General features: G+C 50.1%; 1 protein-coding gene across 1 annotated transcript in view; it reads left to right on the forward strand.

The window, feature by feature from the left end:
- The first annotated feature begins 3,982 nt into the window (after positions 1-3,982).
- Positions 3,983-17,151, forward strand: part of LOC142263491 (uncharacterized) — a 325,147-nt gene continuing 311,978 nt past the window's right edge. Inside the window, 5 exon segments of the mRNA XM_075332232.1 lie at positions 3,983-4,102; positions 4,436-4,533; positions 4,611-4,689; positions 5,361-5,458; positions 15,129-15,246. Coding sequence (XP_075188347.1) covers positions 4,018-4,102; positions 4,436-4,533; positions 4,611-4,689; positions 5,361-5,458; positions 15,129-15,246 — 478 coding nt within the window. The 5' untranslated portion in view covers positions 3,983-4,017.

Raw genomic sequence — 17,151 nt, forward strand, 5'->3', positions numbered from 1 at the left:
GCACTGGAGGATTCTGGGTGATGAGGGGAGAGGTGACTGCTGGGACATTATACAGGAAGCACTGGAGGATTCTGGGTGATGAGAGGAGAGGTGACTGCTGGGACATTATACATGAAGCACTGGATGATTTTGGGTGATGAGGGGAGAGGTGACTGCTGGGACATTATACAGGAAGCACTGGAGGATTCTGGGTGATTAAGGGAGAGGTGACTGCTGGGATATTATACAGGAAGCACTGGAGGATTCTGGGTGATGAGGGGAGAGGTGACTGCTGGGACATTATACAGGAAGCAGTGGAGGATTCTGGGTGATGAGAGGAGAGGTGACTGCTGGGACATTATACAGGAAGCACTTGAGGATTCTGGGTGATGAGGGGAGAGGTGACTGCTGGGACATTATACAGGAAGCACTGGAGGATTCTGGGTGATGAGGGGAGAGGTGACTGCTGGGACATTATACAGGAAGCACTGGAGGATTCTGGGTGATGACCGGAGAGGTGACTGCTGGGACATTATACAGGAAGCACTGGAGGATTCTGGGTGATGAGGAGAGAGGTGACAGCTGGGACATTATACAGGAAGCACTGGAGGATTCTGGGTGATGAGGGGAGAGGTGACTGCTGGGACATTATACAGGAGGCACTGGAGGATTCTGGGTGATGAGGGGAGAGGTGACTGCTGGGACATTATACAGGAAGCACTGGAGGATTCTGGGTGATGAGGGGAGAGGTGACTGCTGGGACATTATACAGGAGGCACTGGAGGATTCTGGGTGATGAGAGAGGTGACTGCTGGGACATTATACAGGAAGCACTGGAGGATTCTGGGTGATGAGGAGAGAGGTGACTGCTGGGACATTATACAGGAAGCACTGGAGGATTCTGGGTGATGAGCGGGGAGGTGACTGCTGGTACATTATACAGGAGGCACTGGAGGATTCTGGGTGATGAGGGGAGAGGTAACTGCTGGGATATTATACAGGAGGCACTGGAGGATTCTGGGTGATGAGGGGAGAGGTGACTGCTGGGACATTATACAGGAAGCACTGGAGGATTCTGGGTGATGAGAGGAGAGGTGACTGCTGGGACATCACACAGGAAGCACTGGAGGATTCTGGGTGAGGAGAGGTGACTGCTGGGACATTATACAGGAGGCACTGGAGGATTATGGGTGATGAGGGGAGAGGTGACTGCTGGGACATTATACAGGAAGCACTGGAGGATTCTGGGTGATGAGGGGAGAGGTGACTGCTGGGACATTATACAGGAAGCACTGGAGGATTCTGGGTGATGACCGGAGAGGTGACTGCTGGGACATTATACAGGAAGCACTGGAGGATTCTGGGTGATTAAGGGAGAGGTGACTGCTGGGATATTATACAGGAAGCACTGGAGGATTCTGGGTGATGAGAGGAGAGGTGACTGCTGGGACATTATACAGGAAGCACTGGAGGATTCTGGGTGATGACCGGAGAGGTGACTGCTGGGACATTATACAGGAAGCACTGGAGGATTCTGGGTGATGAGAGGAGAGGTGACTGCTGGGACATTATACAGGAAGCACTGGAGGATTCTGGGTGATGACCGGAGAGGTGACTGCTGGGACATTATACAGGAAGCACTGGAGGATTCTGGGTGATGAGGGGAGAGGTGACTGCTGGGATATTATACAGGAAGCACTGGAGGATTCTGGGTGATGACCGGAGAGGTGACTGCTGGGACATTATACAGGAAGCACTGGAGGATTCTGGGTGATTAAGGGAGAGGTGACTGCTGGGACATTATACAGGAAGCACTGGAGGATTCTGGGTGATGAGGGGAGAGGTGACTGCTGGGACATTATACAGGAAGCACTGGAGGATTCTGGGTGATGAGAGGAGATGTGACTGCTGGGACATCACACAGGAAGCACTGGAGGATTCTGGGTGATGAGAGGAGAGGTGACTGCTGGGACATCACACAGGAAGCACTGGAGGATTCTGGGTGATGAGGGGAGAGGTGACTGCTGGGACATTATACAGGAGGCACTGGAGGATTCTGGGTGATGAGGGGAGAGGTGACTGCTGGGACATTATACAGGAAGCACTGGAGGATTCTGGGTGATGAGGGGAGAGGTGACTGCTGGGATATTATACAGGAGGCACTGGAGGATTCTGGGTGATGAGGGGAGAGGTGACTGCTGGGACATTATACAGGAGGCACTGGAGGATTCTGGGTGATGAGGGGAGAGGTGACTGCTGGGACATTATACAGGAAGCACTGGAGGATTCTGGGTGATGAGGGGAGAGGTGACTGCTGGGATATTATACAGGAGGCACTGGAGGATTCTGGGTGATGAGGAGAGAGGTGACTGCTGGGACATTATACAGGAGGCTCTGGAGGATTCTGGGGGATGAGGGGAGAGGTGACTGCTGGGACATTATACTGGAAGCACTGGAGGATTCTGGGTGATGAGGGGAGAGGTGACTGCTGGGACATTATACAGGAAGCACTGGAGGATTCTGGGTGATGAGGGGAGAGGTGACTGCTGGGACATTATACAGGAAGCACTGGAGGATTCTGGGTGATGAGGGGAGATGTGACTGCTGGGACATTATACAGGAGGCACTGGAGGATTCTGGGTGATGAGGGGAGAGGTAACTGCTGGGACATTATACAGGAGGCACTGGAGGATTCTGGGTGATGAGGGGAGAGGTGACTGCTGGGACATTATACAGGAGGCACTGGAGGATTCTGGGTGATGAGGGGAGAGGTAACTGCTGGGACATTATACAGGAAGCACTGGAGGATTCTGGGTGATGAGGGGAGAGGTGACTGCTGGGACATTATACAGGAGGCACTGGAGGATTCTGGGTGATGAGGGGAGAGGTGACTGCTGGGACATTATACAGGAGGCACTGGAGGATTCTGGGTGATGAGGGGAGAGGTGACTGCTGGGACATTATACAGGAGGCACTGGAGGATTCTGGGTGATGAGGGGAGAGGTAACTGCTGGGACATTATACAGGAAGCACTGGAGGATTCTGGGTGATGAGGGGAGAGGTGACTGCTGGGATATTATACAGGAGGCACTGGAGGATTCTGGGTGATGAGGGGAGAGGTGACTGCTGGGACATTATACAGGAAGCACTGGAGGATTCTGGGTGATGAGGGGAGAGGTGACTGCTGGGACATTATACAGGAAGCACTGGAGGATTCTGGGTGATGAGAGGAGAGGTGACTGCTGGGACATTATACAGGAAGCACTGGAGGATTCTGGGTGATGAGGGGAGAGGTGACTGCTGGGACATTATACAGGAAGCACTGGAGGATTCTGGGTGATGAGGGGAGAGGTGACTGCTGGGACATTATACAGGAAGCACTGGAGGATTCTGGGTGATGAGAGGAGAGGTGACTGCTGGGACATTATACAGGAAGCACTGGAGGATTCTGGGTGATGAGGGGAGAGGTGACTGCTGGGACATTATACAGATAGCACTGGAGGATTCTGGGTGATGAGGGGAGAGGGGACTGCTGGGACATTATACAGGAAGCACTGGAGGATTCTGGGTGATGAGGGGAGAGGGGACTGCTGGGACATTATACAGGAAGCACTGGAGGATTCTGGGTGATGAGGGGAGAGGGGACTGCTGGGACATTATACAGGAAGCACTGGAGGATTCTGGGTGATGAGGGGAGAGGTGACTGCTGGGACATTATACAGGAGGCACTGGAGGATTCTGGGTGATGAGGGGAGAGGTGACTGCTGGGATATTATACAGGAAGCACTGGAGGATTCTGGGTGATGAGGGGAGAGGTGACTGCTGGGACATTATACAGGAGGCACTGGAGGATTCTGGGTGATGAGGGGAGAGGTAACTGCTGGGACATTATACAGGAAGCACTGGAGGATTCTGGGTGATGAGGGGAGAGGTGACTGCTGGGACATTATACAGGAAGCACTGGAGGATTCTGGGTGATGTTGGTGTCGTTGTTGTCAGGTTCCTATAAGGTGTCAGGACGTCGCTGTCTTTCTCTCCATGGAGGAGTGGGAGTATCTGGAAGGACACAAGGAGCGGTACGAGGCGGTGGTGGTGGAGGAGCAGCGGTCGGTGACATCACATGGTATGCATTAACATATATGTATATACTTTGTATGGAATCTTCTTGCATATTACTGGGGGCCGCGTCTAGAGTTATTTTTATCGGCTGCTGTGTCTGAGGGTCTTCACTGTCGGCCGCTCTGTCATTTCCATTATATCCATGGTATAAGGTTGTGGATTCCTTTGGAATACGATCTATGACATAGTGATCTATCCTCTACCTTTGCTGTTGACGCTGCCCATGCGGTGAGGACCACAATGCTTTAGCTTAGTATTTGATATATGAAATTAGCAGCAGTGAGATACAGACAGATACACGGCCAGACACTTATATAATGTCTTTGTGTCTCCACAGATGGATCCAGGAGGAGAAATCCCCCAGAGAGATGTCCCCGTCCTCTGTGTCCCCAGGACAGTCCAGAGGAGAAGCACAATGTCCCGGAGACTCATCAGGTAGATGGCGCTGACGTCTCCACAACATCTGACCATAAAGTGATTGGACCGGAGCTCATTGACATGTTTCTTCTCAGGGTGAAGATCTGATGAATATTCAGGTTGCCGTTATACATGGAGCACAGGAGGCGCTCGCTATATGGGCCGATCCGCAGGGTGAGGAGGCGATACGGTCCTGTCTGTTCTGTGGTCACTACCGTGTTTCCTCTGAGAACGAGGCAGGGGCTTATGTTACTTTTTGCTCTAAAAGTTGCTCTAGGCCTTATTTTCTGGGGATGTTCTATATTTTGTATTTGTCTCAGTGTTTGGGTCGCCTTTTAATGTAAAATGAATATTAACACCCTTCTTCCGCATTTCTCTCGGAGATTCACTCAGATGCCGTATTACTGGTAAGGATGGTATCGCGATCCTCGGAGCGGCCGGTGGCTCCTCACCTGAGCGAGTTTTCTGCATAGAAATACACACTGACACGCTCGGGGGAGAAGAGCCGCCGGCTAGTGTGAGCATAGCGCTGCCATTCTCGGGCAGTAATATGGCAGCCTGGCTGAATCACTGACACAGCGCAGAGGGGTCAGCGGGAGAAAGGGTGAATATTCATTGCATTCACTAGCCGACATGTGTACATTTCCGGGGCATACACAAACACAATGGGGCAACGTCCAGTAGTAAAAGTTACATATCCTGCAATGGCCGTCCAAGGCCTATACAGGATACTATTAGTATGATGAACCACAACTAGGGCTTATTTTTGGGGTAGGTCTTATGTTTGGGGAAAACACGGTAGTACCCCATCATCTATCTATTCCATCACTGTGTGTTTCCTACAGATGGACTCATGGAAACAAATTCCCCAGCGAGATGTCCCCGTCCTCTGTATCCCCAGGACTGTCCAGAGGAGAAGCACAATATCCCGGAGACTCATCAGGTAGATGGCGCCGAGCCCTGGACCAGATCTGTACAGTTGTGCTCAAAAGTTCCCATCCCCCAGTTCTTGCTACCGTGTATTGCCCTCTGGAACATCAATGACAGCTTGAAGTCTTTGGTGGTAGTTGTGGATGAGGCTCTTTATTTTCTCAGATGGTAAGCTGACCATTCTTCTTGGTCAGATGGTAAGCTGCCCATTCTTCTTGGTCAGATGGTAAAGCTGCCCATTCTTCTTGGTCAGATGGTAAGCTGTCCATTCTTCTTGGCGCCTCTAGTTCTTGTAAATTCCTGGCCTTTCTTGCATGAACTGCGCTTTGCTTGAGTTCCTCAAGAGTGAATGATATTGAGGTCAGGAGACTGAGATGGCCACTCCAGAACCTTCACTTTGATCCGCTGTAGCCAATGACAGGTCGACTTGGCCTTGTGTTTTGGATCGTTGTCATGTTGGAACGTCCAAGTATGTCCCATGCGCAGCTTCCGGGCTAATGAGTACAAATTTGCCTCCTGTATTTGCTGATAACATGCTGCATTCATCTTTCCTTCAACTTTGACCAAGTTTCCTGTGCCTTTGTAGCTCACACATCCCCACATCATCAGCGATCAACTTTCGTGCTGTTTAGTAGGAATGGTGTTCCTTTCATCATAGGCCTTGTTGATACAGTGCTGGCCAAAAGTATTGGCACCCCTGCAATTCTGTCAGATAATACTCAGTTTCTTCCTGAAAATGATTGCAATCACAAATTCTTTGGTATTATCTTCATTTATTTTGCTTGCACTGAAAAAACACAAAAGAGAATGAAACAAAAATCAAATCATTGATCGTTTCACACAAAACTCCAAAAATGGGCCAGACAAAAGTATTGGCACCCTTAGCCTAATACTTGGTTGCACAACCTTTAGCCAAAATAACTGCGAACAACCGCTTCCGGTAACTTTCCAGTGCTTTCTCTCAAACCATTTTCTAGTGCCTTTTGAAGTGTGTTTTGGGTCATTGTCCTGCTGGAAGACCCATGACCGCTGAGGGAGACCCAGCTTTCTCACACTGGGCCCTACATTATGCTGCAAATTTTGTTGGTAGTCTTCAGACTTCATAATGCCATGCACACGGTCAAGCAGTCCAGTGCCAGAGGCAGCAAAGCAACCCCAAAACATCTGGGAACCTCCGCCATGTTTGACTGTAGGGACCGTGTTCTTTTCTTTGAATGCCTCTTTTTTATTTTCCTGTAAATTCTATGTTGATGGCTTTTCCCAAAAAGCTCTACTTTTGTCTCCTCTGACCAGAGAACATTCTTCCAAAACGTTTTAGGCTTTCTCAGGTAAGTTTTGGCAAACTCCAGTCCGGCTTTTTTATGTCTCGGGGTAAGAAGTGGGGTCTTCCTGGGTATCCTACCATACAGTCCCTTTTCATTCAGACGCCGACGGATAGTACGGGGTGACACTGTTGTACCCTCGGACTGCAGGGCAGCTTGGACTTGTTTGGATGTTAGTCGAGGCTCTTTATCCACCATCCGCACAATCTTGCGTTGAAATCTCTCATCAATTTTTCTTTTCCTTCCACATCTAGGGAGGTTAGCCACAGTGCCATGGGCTTTACACTTCTTGATGACATTACGCACCGTAGACACAGGAACTTTCAGGTCTTTGGAGATGGACTTGTAGCCTTGAGATTGCTCATGCTTCCTCACAATTTGGATTCTCAAGTCCTCAGACAGTTCTTTGGTCTTCTTTCTTTTCTCCATGCTCAATGTGGTGCACACAAGGACACAGGACAGAGGTTGAGTCAACTTTAATCCATGTCAACTGGCTGCAAGTGTTTTTTAGTTATTGCCAACATCTGTTAGGTGCCACAGGTAAGTTACAGGAGCTGTTATTACACAAATTAGAGGAGCATCACATGACTTTTCAAACAGTGCCAATACTTTTGTCCACCCCCTTTTTTATGTTTGGTGTGGAATTATATCCAATTTGGCTTTATGACATATTTTTTATTTTTTTTCATTGAAGACAAATTAAATGAAGTTAATAATACCAAAGAATTTGTGATTGCAATCATTTTCAGGAAGAAACTGAGTATTCTCTGACAGAATTGCAGGGGTGCCAATACTTTTGGCCAGAACTGTAACTCTCCAAATGTAACGTTTATGGTTGTGGCCAAAAATTTCAATTTTGGGCTCATCACTCCAAATTACCTTGTTCCAGACGTTTGGAGGCTTGTGTCTGGGCTGTTTGGAGGCTTGTGTCTGGGCTGTTTGGAGGCTTGTGTCTGGGCTGTTTGGAGGCTTGTGTCTGGGCTGTTTGGAGGCTTGTGTCTGTGCTGTTTGGAGGCTTGTGTCTGTGCTGTTTGGAGGCTTGTGTCTGTGCTGTTTGGAGGCTTGTGTCTGGGCTGTTTGGAGGCTCGTCGCTGGGCTGTTTGGAGGCTCGTCGCTGGGCTGTTTGGAGGCTCGTCTCTGGGCTGTTTGGAGGCTCGTCTCTGGGCTGTTTGGAGGCTCGTCTCTGGGCTGTTTGGAGGCTCGTCTCTGGGCTGTTTGGAGGCTCGTCTCTGGGCTGTTTGGAGGCTCGTCTCTGGGCTGTTTGGAGGCTCGTCTCTGGGCTGTTTGGAGGCTCGTCTCTGGGCTGTTTGGAGGCTCGTCTCTGGGCTGTTTGGAGGCTCGTCTCTGGGCTGTTTGGAGGCTCGTCTCTGGGCTGTTTGGAGGCTCGTCTCTGGGCTGTTTGGAGGCTCGTCTCTGGGCTGTTTGGAGCCTCGTCTCTGGGCTGTTTGGAGGCTCGTCTCTGGGCTGTTTGGAGGCTCGTCTCTGGGCTGTTTGGAGGCTCGTCTCTGGGCTGTTTGGAGGCTCGTCTCTGGGCTGTTTGGAGGCTCGTCTCTGGGCTGTTTGGAGGCTCGTCTCTGGGCTGTTTGGAGGCTCGTCTCTGGGCTGTTTGGAGGCTCGTCTCTGGGCTGTTTGGAGGCTCGTCTCTGGGCTGTTTGGAGGCTCGTCTCTGGGCTGTTTGGAGGCTCGTCTCTGGGCTGTTTGGAGGCTCGTCTCTGGGCTGTTTGGAGGCTCGTCTCTGGGCTGTTTGGAGGCTCGTCTCTGGGCTGTTTGGAGGCTCGTCTCTGGGCTGTTTGGAGGCTCGTCTCTGGGCTGTTTGGAGGCTCGTCTCTGGGCTGTTTGGAGGCTCGTCTCTGGGCTGTTTGGAGGCTCGTCTCTGGGCTGTTTGGAGGCTCGTCTCTGGGCTGTTTGGAGGCTCGTCTCTGGGCTGTTTGGAGGCTCGTCTCTGGGCTGTTTGGAGGCTCGTCTCTGGGCTGTTTGGAGGCTCGTCTCTGGGCTGTTTGGAGGCTCGTGTCTGGGCTGTTTGGAGGCTCGTCTCTGGGCTGTTTGGAGGCTCGTCTCTGGGCTGTTTGGAGGCTCGTCTCTGGGCTGTTTGGAGGCTCGTCTCTGGGCTGTTTGGAGGCTCGTCTCTGGGCTGTTTGGAGGCTCGTCTCTGGGCTGTTTGGAGGCTCGTCTCTGGGCTGTTTGGAGGCTCGTCTCTGGGCTGTTTGGAGGCTCGTCTCTGGGCTGTTTGGAGGCTCGTCTCTGGGCTGTGTGGAGGCTCGTCTCTGGGCTGTGTGGAGGCTCGTCTCTGGGCTGTGTGGAGGCTCGTCTCTGGGCTGTGTGGAGGCTCGTCTCTGGGCTGTGTGGAGGCTCGTCTCTGGGCTGTGTGGAGGCTCGTCTCTGGGCTGTGTGGAGGCTCGTCTCTGGGCTGTGTGGAGGCTCGTCTCTGGGCTGTGTGGAGGCTCGTCTCTGGGCTGTTTGGTGTATTTTAAGCGAGATACTTTGTGACATTTGCGCAGTAATGGCTTTCTTCTGGCGACTCGACCATGCAGCCCATTTTTTCATTCCCCATGACCGCACCAAATGTGAGATAGTGTATCCGTCCCAGGAAGAGGAAACCTTTCTGAAAAATAAAAGGGGCGGCACCTCTCCAAACCCCAGTGTGGTTTCCTATTCCTGAAAGAGGATACATGTTACCTGGACTTCTCCAGATGATTGGGTCTCGGGTGTCAGGAGGTCTCTGGGATCCTGGTGTCACGAGCCACGCTGGTCGCATGCACAGCTCCTTCCTCATGCCCGGCTCCTTTTTCATGCCCAGAGTCTCTCGAACCGGGGGTTCCCTGGGAAACCATTGGGCAGTGGAGCCACGGGTTGCCTTCGGGCCGGGGCTTGTTCCTCCTTGTGGGCAGCTGGAGCAGTGACACCGTGGCCGCTTCCAGAGATCAAGAGGGCAGAGCCGCAGGCACCATCATGCGCCGGGGGAAGCACTCGGCCGTGTGCGCAGGCGCGAACCCAGCTACCACTTCCAGTGAGGTGAGGGCTCATGGGAGCGGATGTGACGGTGCACACCAGGGATGGCGTCACAGGCCATCTCCTAGATCGGAGGCGGAGCCTGTCAGATTCAAAACATTTGGGAAACGATCCTCATGTTCCTGTTGCATTATTGGTGACGTGGCCTACAAGTTGGAACCTCCCTCATCGCCTAGTGTTCCTGCAGAAGACCCCAAACCTGCTCCTACCGCTGTAACTGCCCGGGCTCAGGACGGGTAAGTGTGATCTCCCACGACATGTACTGACCCTCCCCTTCCCCCTCTATCTTTTTGTCCCTAATAAATTCAGGTCAAGAAAGCGGTAGCAAAGACCAAACATAGGGCATGTGTGTTTGTACAAGAAGTCCTGAATCCGAAAAGAAGCTCTGCCAACGATCTATTGAAAAGACAGTGGCGGAAGAATCTCCGGGCATGTTTCAGGAAATTAGCTCCTTAATGAAGAACAAGGTTAAAAATACAGTGAAGAGGGAGCTGAGTCTTGTAGGAGCCCCCGCCGCATCCACCAGTAAAGCTCAGTCTCCATCTGAAGATAGCTCTCAGGAAGACAGGGAGGAGCCGGGATTATTGGTGTCCACATCTGAGTCATCATCATCTGATGAGGAGCACGATCAACCATGCTTTCGGGCAGAGGACACGGACAAACTCCTAAAAGTCATAAAAGTGGAATCCCCGAAAAAGCAGCGATCAGTCCAGGACTCCATGTTTAGCAATCTAGAGGAGCGTAAGCATTGAGTCTTCCCAGTCCATAAAAATCTATTCCGCTTAACAAGGAATGAAAAAAAAACGATCAGGGAGGTATCTGTCCCCCAAATCCTTGAAAGGAAATACCCCTTCTCTGAGGAGTTATGCCAGTCTTGGGAAAAAGCGCCCAAAATAGATGCTGCGATTTCCAAGATCTTGAAAACTATAGTTCTGCCATTCAAAGATTTAGGTTCCCTTAAAGATCCTCTGGACAAGAAAGTAGATGCTTTCCTTAAAGGAACCTGGGAAGCTGCAGCGGGATCGTTCAAACCTAACATCGCTGCCTCCTGTATCGCAAGGTCCCTCGTGAAATGGCTCCAGGAGTTGGAGGTCCAGATTAGGGACAAATGCTAGGGGAAGATTATTAGAGGCCCTGCCCACTATTCAGAAGGCAGCAAATTTCCTTGCCAATGCTTTGGTGGATGGGGTCAGATTAGCCGCCTGTGCACTTTCTAATTCCAGTAGGTGGGCGTTATGGCTTAAACTTGGAACGCAGACTTCCAATCAAAAATGAAATTATGCTATACCAAGGAGAGTATGTATTTGGAGTGGCCTTAGATGAGATCCTGGAAAAGGTAGCGCGGACAAAAGCAAACGTTCCCCGCCCTCTCTGGGTCCAGGGTCAGAGGTTCCTTTCTAAGTTTAGGAGGTAGAGGGGGTAGAAAGAGCCAAAGGAATAACAGGGGGCGCCCTTTGGCACACGATAAGGCCCAGACAAAAGATTTTCTATTTAACAAGCCCTCCCATAAAGGAACCTATAAGAGGCAATGATGCCAAGTCCCAGGTGTGTGGAAGGTCAAGTCAGTTTTTCCCCCGTGGAAGGCTCTTTTGGCCTCGGCTTGGGTTCTACATACTGTCTCCCTGGGTCTCAGGCTGACCTTTTCTTCCCTCCCTCTACAACAGGTAATAAGTTCCCAGGTAGCCCCAAAAAAGCAGGGGGTAATAGAACGGGAAGTCCTCTTCTTATTGGAAAAATAGGTTTTAAGCAGTGTGCCAGAGTCAGATTATGGGGCGAGGTATTACAGCAACCTATTCCTGAATCAAAAAAAAAAAACCCGATGGGTCCTTTCGGACCATCTTCAATTTAAGATCTCTGAACCGCTATTTGGTAGAGGAGAGGTTCAAGATGGAGACCCTGAAGTCAGCAGTGGGACTCCTATTCCCCCTCTGCTACATGGCGATGGTAGACCCGACAGATACATACTGCCATGTCCCGATCCACAAAGAACACCAAAAATATCTAAGGCTGGCAGTAAACATAAAGGGGAACTGACTCACCTGCAGTACCAGTGCCTCGCGTTCTGCATTTCAGCAGCCCCGAGGGTTTTCACCAAGATGGTGGCGGATGTAGCATTCTGTTTGAGGAAAAAGGATATACTAATAGTCCCTTACCTGGACGACTTTGTAATCGTGGGAAAGTCAGAAAGGGATTGTTTGGTGGCCGTCAACCAAGTCTCCTCAGTCCTATCCGATCTCAAAGCAAAATCAAAATAGCACCCCGCCCAAGTTCACATATTTTTGGGCATCACTCTGGACTCTGTGCGTCAATATCGTTTCCTCCCGACGGAAAGAATAATAAAACTAAAACAAAAGGTCCTATCAGCACAGGAACGGCCAAACATGTCACTGAGGCTAGCAGTGTCTTTGTTAGGTTCCCTAACATCCACGATTCCTGCAGTCCAATTGGCTCAGTTCCACACCAGAAGCCTTCAGGGGCAGATCTTGGCTGTTCAAGCAGTGGATCTGGACCTGGAACACAAGTTCCTTCTGTCAGACCAGGTCCTCATATCGCTGGATTGGTGGCGGGACGAGCGGAACCTGAGGAACGGAGTTTCTGGAACGATGAACATCCGATAGCTATCGAGATCTCTGATGATGGAGACAGAAGATTTTCAGGAGAGCAGAGGAGAACCTGCAACCACTCAAGGCACGTCATCTCAAAGGTTCAGACAACATCGTACCCAACTACCTGAGCCATCACAGATTACGCTAAACAGAATGGACTTTGAACCAGGACGTTTTTCATCAGATCTGCCTACTCTGGGGTACACCAGAAATAGATTTGTTTGCAAATCAAGGGAATCAACAGACAGTGTATTTTACCTAGGTCTGAGGGGAGGACCGGAAGGAATAGACTCACTTCTGCAAACATGGGACTTCCAATTGCCATACGCCTTTCCATCCTTTCCACTAGTGTTGAGGAAAATTCAGAGGGAGAAGGCCAGAGTCATCATGATTGCCTCCTTCTGGCCCAGATGGGCCTGGTTTACATGGCTGAGAATACTGTCTGTATCAGACTCTCTGGATTCTGCCAGACACACACGATCTTCTCTCTCAGGGGCCGACCCTTTATCCTCAAGTGGAAAGGTTACACCGAACAGCCTGGAACTTGAAAGGGGCCTTCTGACGGCCAGGGGGTTCTCACCAAACTTAGTGTCCAGGCTTCTCAGTAGCAGGAAACAAGTAACCTCTACCAAATATGCTGCAGTGTGGGAGAAATTCCTTGAATTCTCGGGACGTAGACTATTGGGGAAGCCGCAAGGTCCCTCTGTCGGAAGTGTTGGAATTTCTGAAAAAATGCCTTGGAAGGGGTGTGTCTACCAGTACACTAAAAGTACAAGTATCAGCTTTATGCGCAATCTTTGACAGGAAAATTGCCGACCATTCTTGGTTGCTCAGGTTCATCAGGGCCTCATTTACATCTAGACCACTGGCGGGTCCTAAGATAGCCCCCTGGGATCTTAATTTGGTACTGAATACCCTCACAAGACCCCCATTTGAACCCATCACTGCGGCCTCCATCAAATCCCTCACCCCTAAGGTAGCTTTATTGGTGGCATTAACCTCAGCCAGGCGTATTTGTGAATTGCAATCCATTTCCATTTCCCCTCCATTTACCACTATTCTGGATGACAGGATAGTATTTAAGCCAGACCCAGCCTTCAATTCCAAATTTCATAGGGGGCAGGAGATTGTTTTGCCTTCCTTCTGTGAAAATCCTAGCTCACAGGGGGAGCAGGTCTTCCATTCCTTACACGTCAGGAGAAGCGTCCTCAGGTATTTGGAAATCTTCCACCATTTTTATTCTCTTTGGTGGTCCGAATAAAGGGAGAGCGGCCACCAGGTCCACTATTGCTAGATGGGTAAGGGAGGCCATTAGCTGGGCATACTCAGGACAGCCCCCTCCTCAGGTGATTAGGGCCCATTCTACTAGGGCTATATCTACTTCCTGGGCAGAAAGGGCAAATGCCTCAGTGGAGCAGATCTGTAAGGCCGCAGTGTGGTCATCACCCTCCACCTATTTCAAGCACTACCGTTTGGATTCCGGATCTGTCCTTTGGGAGAGAGGTGCTATCGGCGGTGGTCCCACCCTGGCATGCTTCTATTTTATTCTCTCACGTACGGTGCCGTCATGGGATAGAAAAGATAATTACTTACCGGTAATTGGATTTTTCAGAGCCATGACCGCAGTGTGCTAGTTCCCTCCCTGCTTTCATAAGTATGGTATTAACAACAAAAGATGAACCAAAAAAACAAACACCTATCTCTATTATAGACCTCATGGTGTATGAGCTATGTACAGCACAAGGGGGCTTCTCCCGTTTGGTGATGGATATGTCTGTTAATAAGGCGGTTACCTCTACAGTTCTATAAACACACTGGGGTTTTGGAGAGGTGCCGCCCCTTTTCTGTGCCTGGGGCGGATACACTCTCTCACGTGCGATGCTATTGAGGCTCTGGAAAATACAATTACCGGTAAGTAATTATCATCTTTCTTCAAGTGCCTCCTTATTGTGCATCTTGAAGCAGCCGCACCGCTCAGGACTCAGTGAGTCCTATATTTCAGCCGATGTTATTTGTGGGGTTTTCTTTGCATCCTGAACAATTTTCCTGGCAGTTGTGGCTGACATTTTTGTTGGTCTACCTGATCATGGTGTGGTTTTTACAGAGCCCCTGATTTTCCATTTGTTATTCACAGTCTGAACACCGCTGACTGGCATTATCAATTCCTTGGATATCTTTTTGTATCCCTTTCCTGTTTTATACAGTACAACTATCTTTTCCCATAGAGCCGTTGACAATTCTTTTGCTTTCCCCATGACTCACAATCCAGAAACGTCAGTGCCTGGAGGAAAGATGCCAGAGTCTGTCTGGACCCCAGAAACTCACTCCGCTTTTATGCACACACTGATTACAAGCAGACAGGTCACAGGTGAGGATGTCACCTTTATTAGCCATTCACACCCATTTGTGTTACCTTCTGTGCATGTTATCAGCCAAAATCACCAGGGTGTGAGAACTTTTCATCAGGGTCATTTGGATGTTTTTGGTTGTCATTATGATTTACAAAGAGAAAACACAGTACATGACAATAAATGGCTTCACCCGACCACTAATCATGAGTGGGAAACAGATTGTGTGTTATCATTCATATTCTCTGAAAAAAGGCCAAGAAAGCAAAAAATCTGCCGGGGTGTGTAAACTTTTGAGCACAACTGTATATGGGGGACATTTCTGCTCCTGCGATCGTAGGTGTCATAGATATTGGTGGTCTCTTGTATTGTGCTGATTGTTACATCTGATATATCAGGGGGAAGATCCCACTAATATTAAAGTGGAGGAAGAAGAAGAAGAAGAAGCGATGACGAGGGGGGATCAGCCGAGTGTGAGTGACGGGAAGGAGGAGAGTCCAGGAGAGGTTTCCACAGGTGTGTAATGATGACGGGCGGAGATGATGATGGGTAGGTGACGATGGCCGGGCGGGGGGTGACGATGGCCAGGCGGGGGGTGAGGGCAGGGGTGATGATGGGCAGGTGATGATGGCCGGTCGGAGTGGTGAGGACGGGCGCGGGGGTGAGGACGGGCGGTTGATATCGTGTGTGAGTCTCCGGTGTTCGCAGTAAAGCTTTATCTGCCGTCCACATCACAGCAGAAGCGTCCGGTGATGGCGCAGCTGCTCCTGTGCAGAGTCCGGCTGAGCACCGGGGAATATCGCGGCCTCCGCACCTCTGCTTAATGATTTAGGAAGCAGATGTGTAATTTTCCTGATTCTCCTCTTTTATTATCGCTTCCATACGTTACTTCCATCTTTTCCTGACCCTCGTACATATAAATGTCTGAGCTGGTGTTGGCGGCTGTGACGCTCCCCGTCCTGTGGACCTCAGTGATGTGGCCGCTCTCTGCCCCGGCACTGACATGTCATATGTAGACTCGTCCTACCTGTCCCCTCTGTTTCCCCCCACACTGAGGCCGGCGTTCTGCTCCTTCTGCCTCCACAGCCCTATGGTAAGTCAGAAGCTATGGAGGTCTGGATCAGACGTGCGGCTGCCGTCCCTGTGCTGCTATGGAGGACATGTGGGATGTAGGAAGAACCAGGACACAGGTCTCAGGTGGAGGCAGCGGAGGGCACCGGGGAGGGGACAGCACATCACACATGATTGGTCACTTTTCTGTGCCAGGGTGGGGGAGGCTTGTATGTACAGACAGATTTGATATATCCAGCGCCGTATCCCCCCTCGGGTGTATAACACGTGGCCCCCTTTACCACGAGAAATGAGGCAGCTCAGCCACCCCCATGTATGGCCTATGAACAGGTCCTCTTTCCAATGTCTGTTTCTCCACTATCCAAGTCCCCATTGTCCCAAACCTTTCAGGGTTCCTAGAGGACATCGAAGCCTACACCCCAAGAGGTTTCAAAAACTTTTTGGTTGGTGGTCTCGAAAATCACCCTCTCCTGAACTCTAGTACCAAAATTACCTGTTCTGAAAGTCTAATTGAAAATCTAAGCTGTACGTTTTGTAGCCCAAAGGGTCCTCTACCCCCCTGCAAATTTGTGGGTTTTAGCCTTTTTTTTTTTTTTGCGTTGTACATAATAATGTAACATGACCATTACCTCTAGAAAACACACATTATACAAAGACCAATAAGAGTGGCGTTTTGTAAGTCGCAGGTCTATAGCGGTGTGCGGTTTAGGAGATGGGCTTTGATGGAGGCCTTGGCTTTGTTCTGTTTCAGGATTGAACTCTGTCAGTGGCAACATGACACTGACACAGTTGAATGCGGTGGTTGCAGGAGATCCAGGGCTCCGTGCATGAAGTTCGGTGCTGGAGCCCTGGGCCTTTGACTCAAGCGATGCCCCTGACTTTCATGATCAACTATTGATGGGGTGAGAAACTTCTGTCCCTTCAGCTGCTGCAGAGTCACACATCCCTGTTATGATTCAGGGACCGAGGAGGATCAAAAAAATGCGGAATCCCAAATAGTAACAGAGTGGCTGGAACCTTAACGGACTGCAGACCTAATCCTGACACACAACTAGAAGTAGCCGTGGGACGAGCCTACGATGACCTAGTCGTCTCGACACAGCCGTAGAACTAAATAATCTCACAGACATATAAGAAAGCTAATCTGCCTCGGAGCAGTCCCCAAAGATAGATAGCCCCCCACATGTAAAGGCTACAGAGATATAGAAAAACACAATACAAAGCTAGAAAAGACAGATTCAGCAAAGGTGAGGCCCAAACTATCTTTATAGGAAAGGATAGGAAGGAGTACTGTCTGCAACCGTAAAAAAACACCTAATAAATACCAGCACTTCTGATATGGAAAAATCC

The sequence above is a fragment of the Anomaloglossus baeobatrachus genome, chromosome 1 (assembly GCF_048569485.1).
Source record: "Anomaloglossus baeobatrachus isolate aAnoBae1 chromosome 1, aAnoBae1.hap1, whole genome shotgun sequence".
Taxonomy (NCBI): Eukaryota; Metazoa; Chordata; class Amphibia; order Anura; family Aromobatidae; genus Anomaloglossus; species Anomaloglossus baeobatrachus.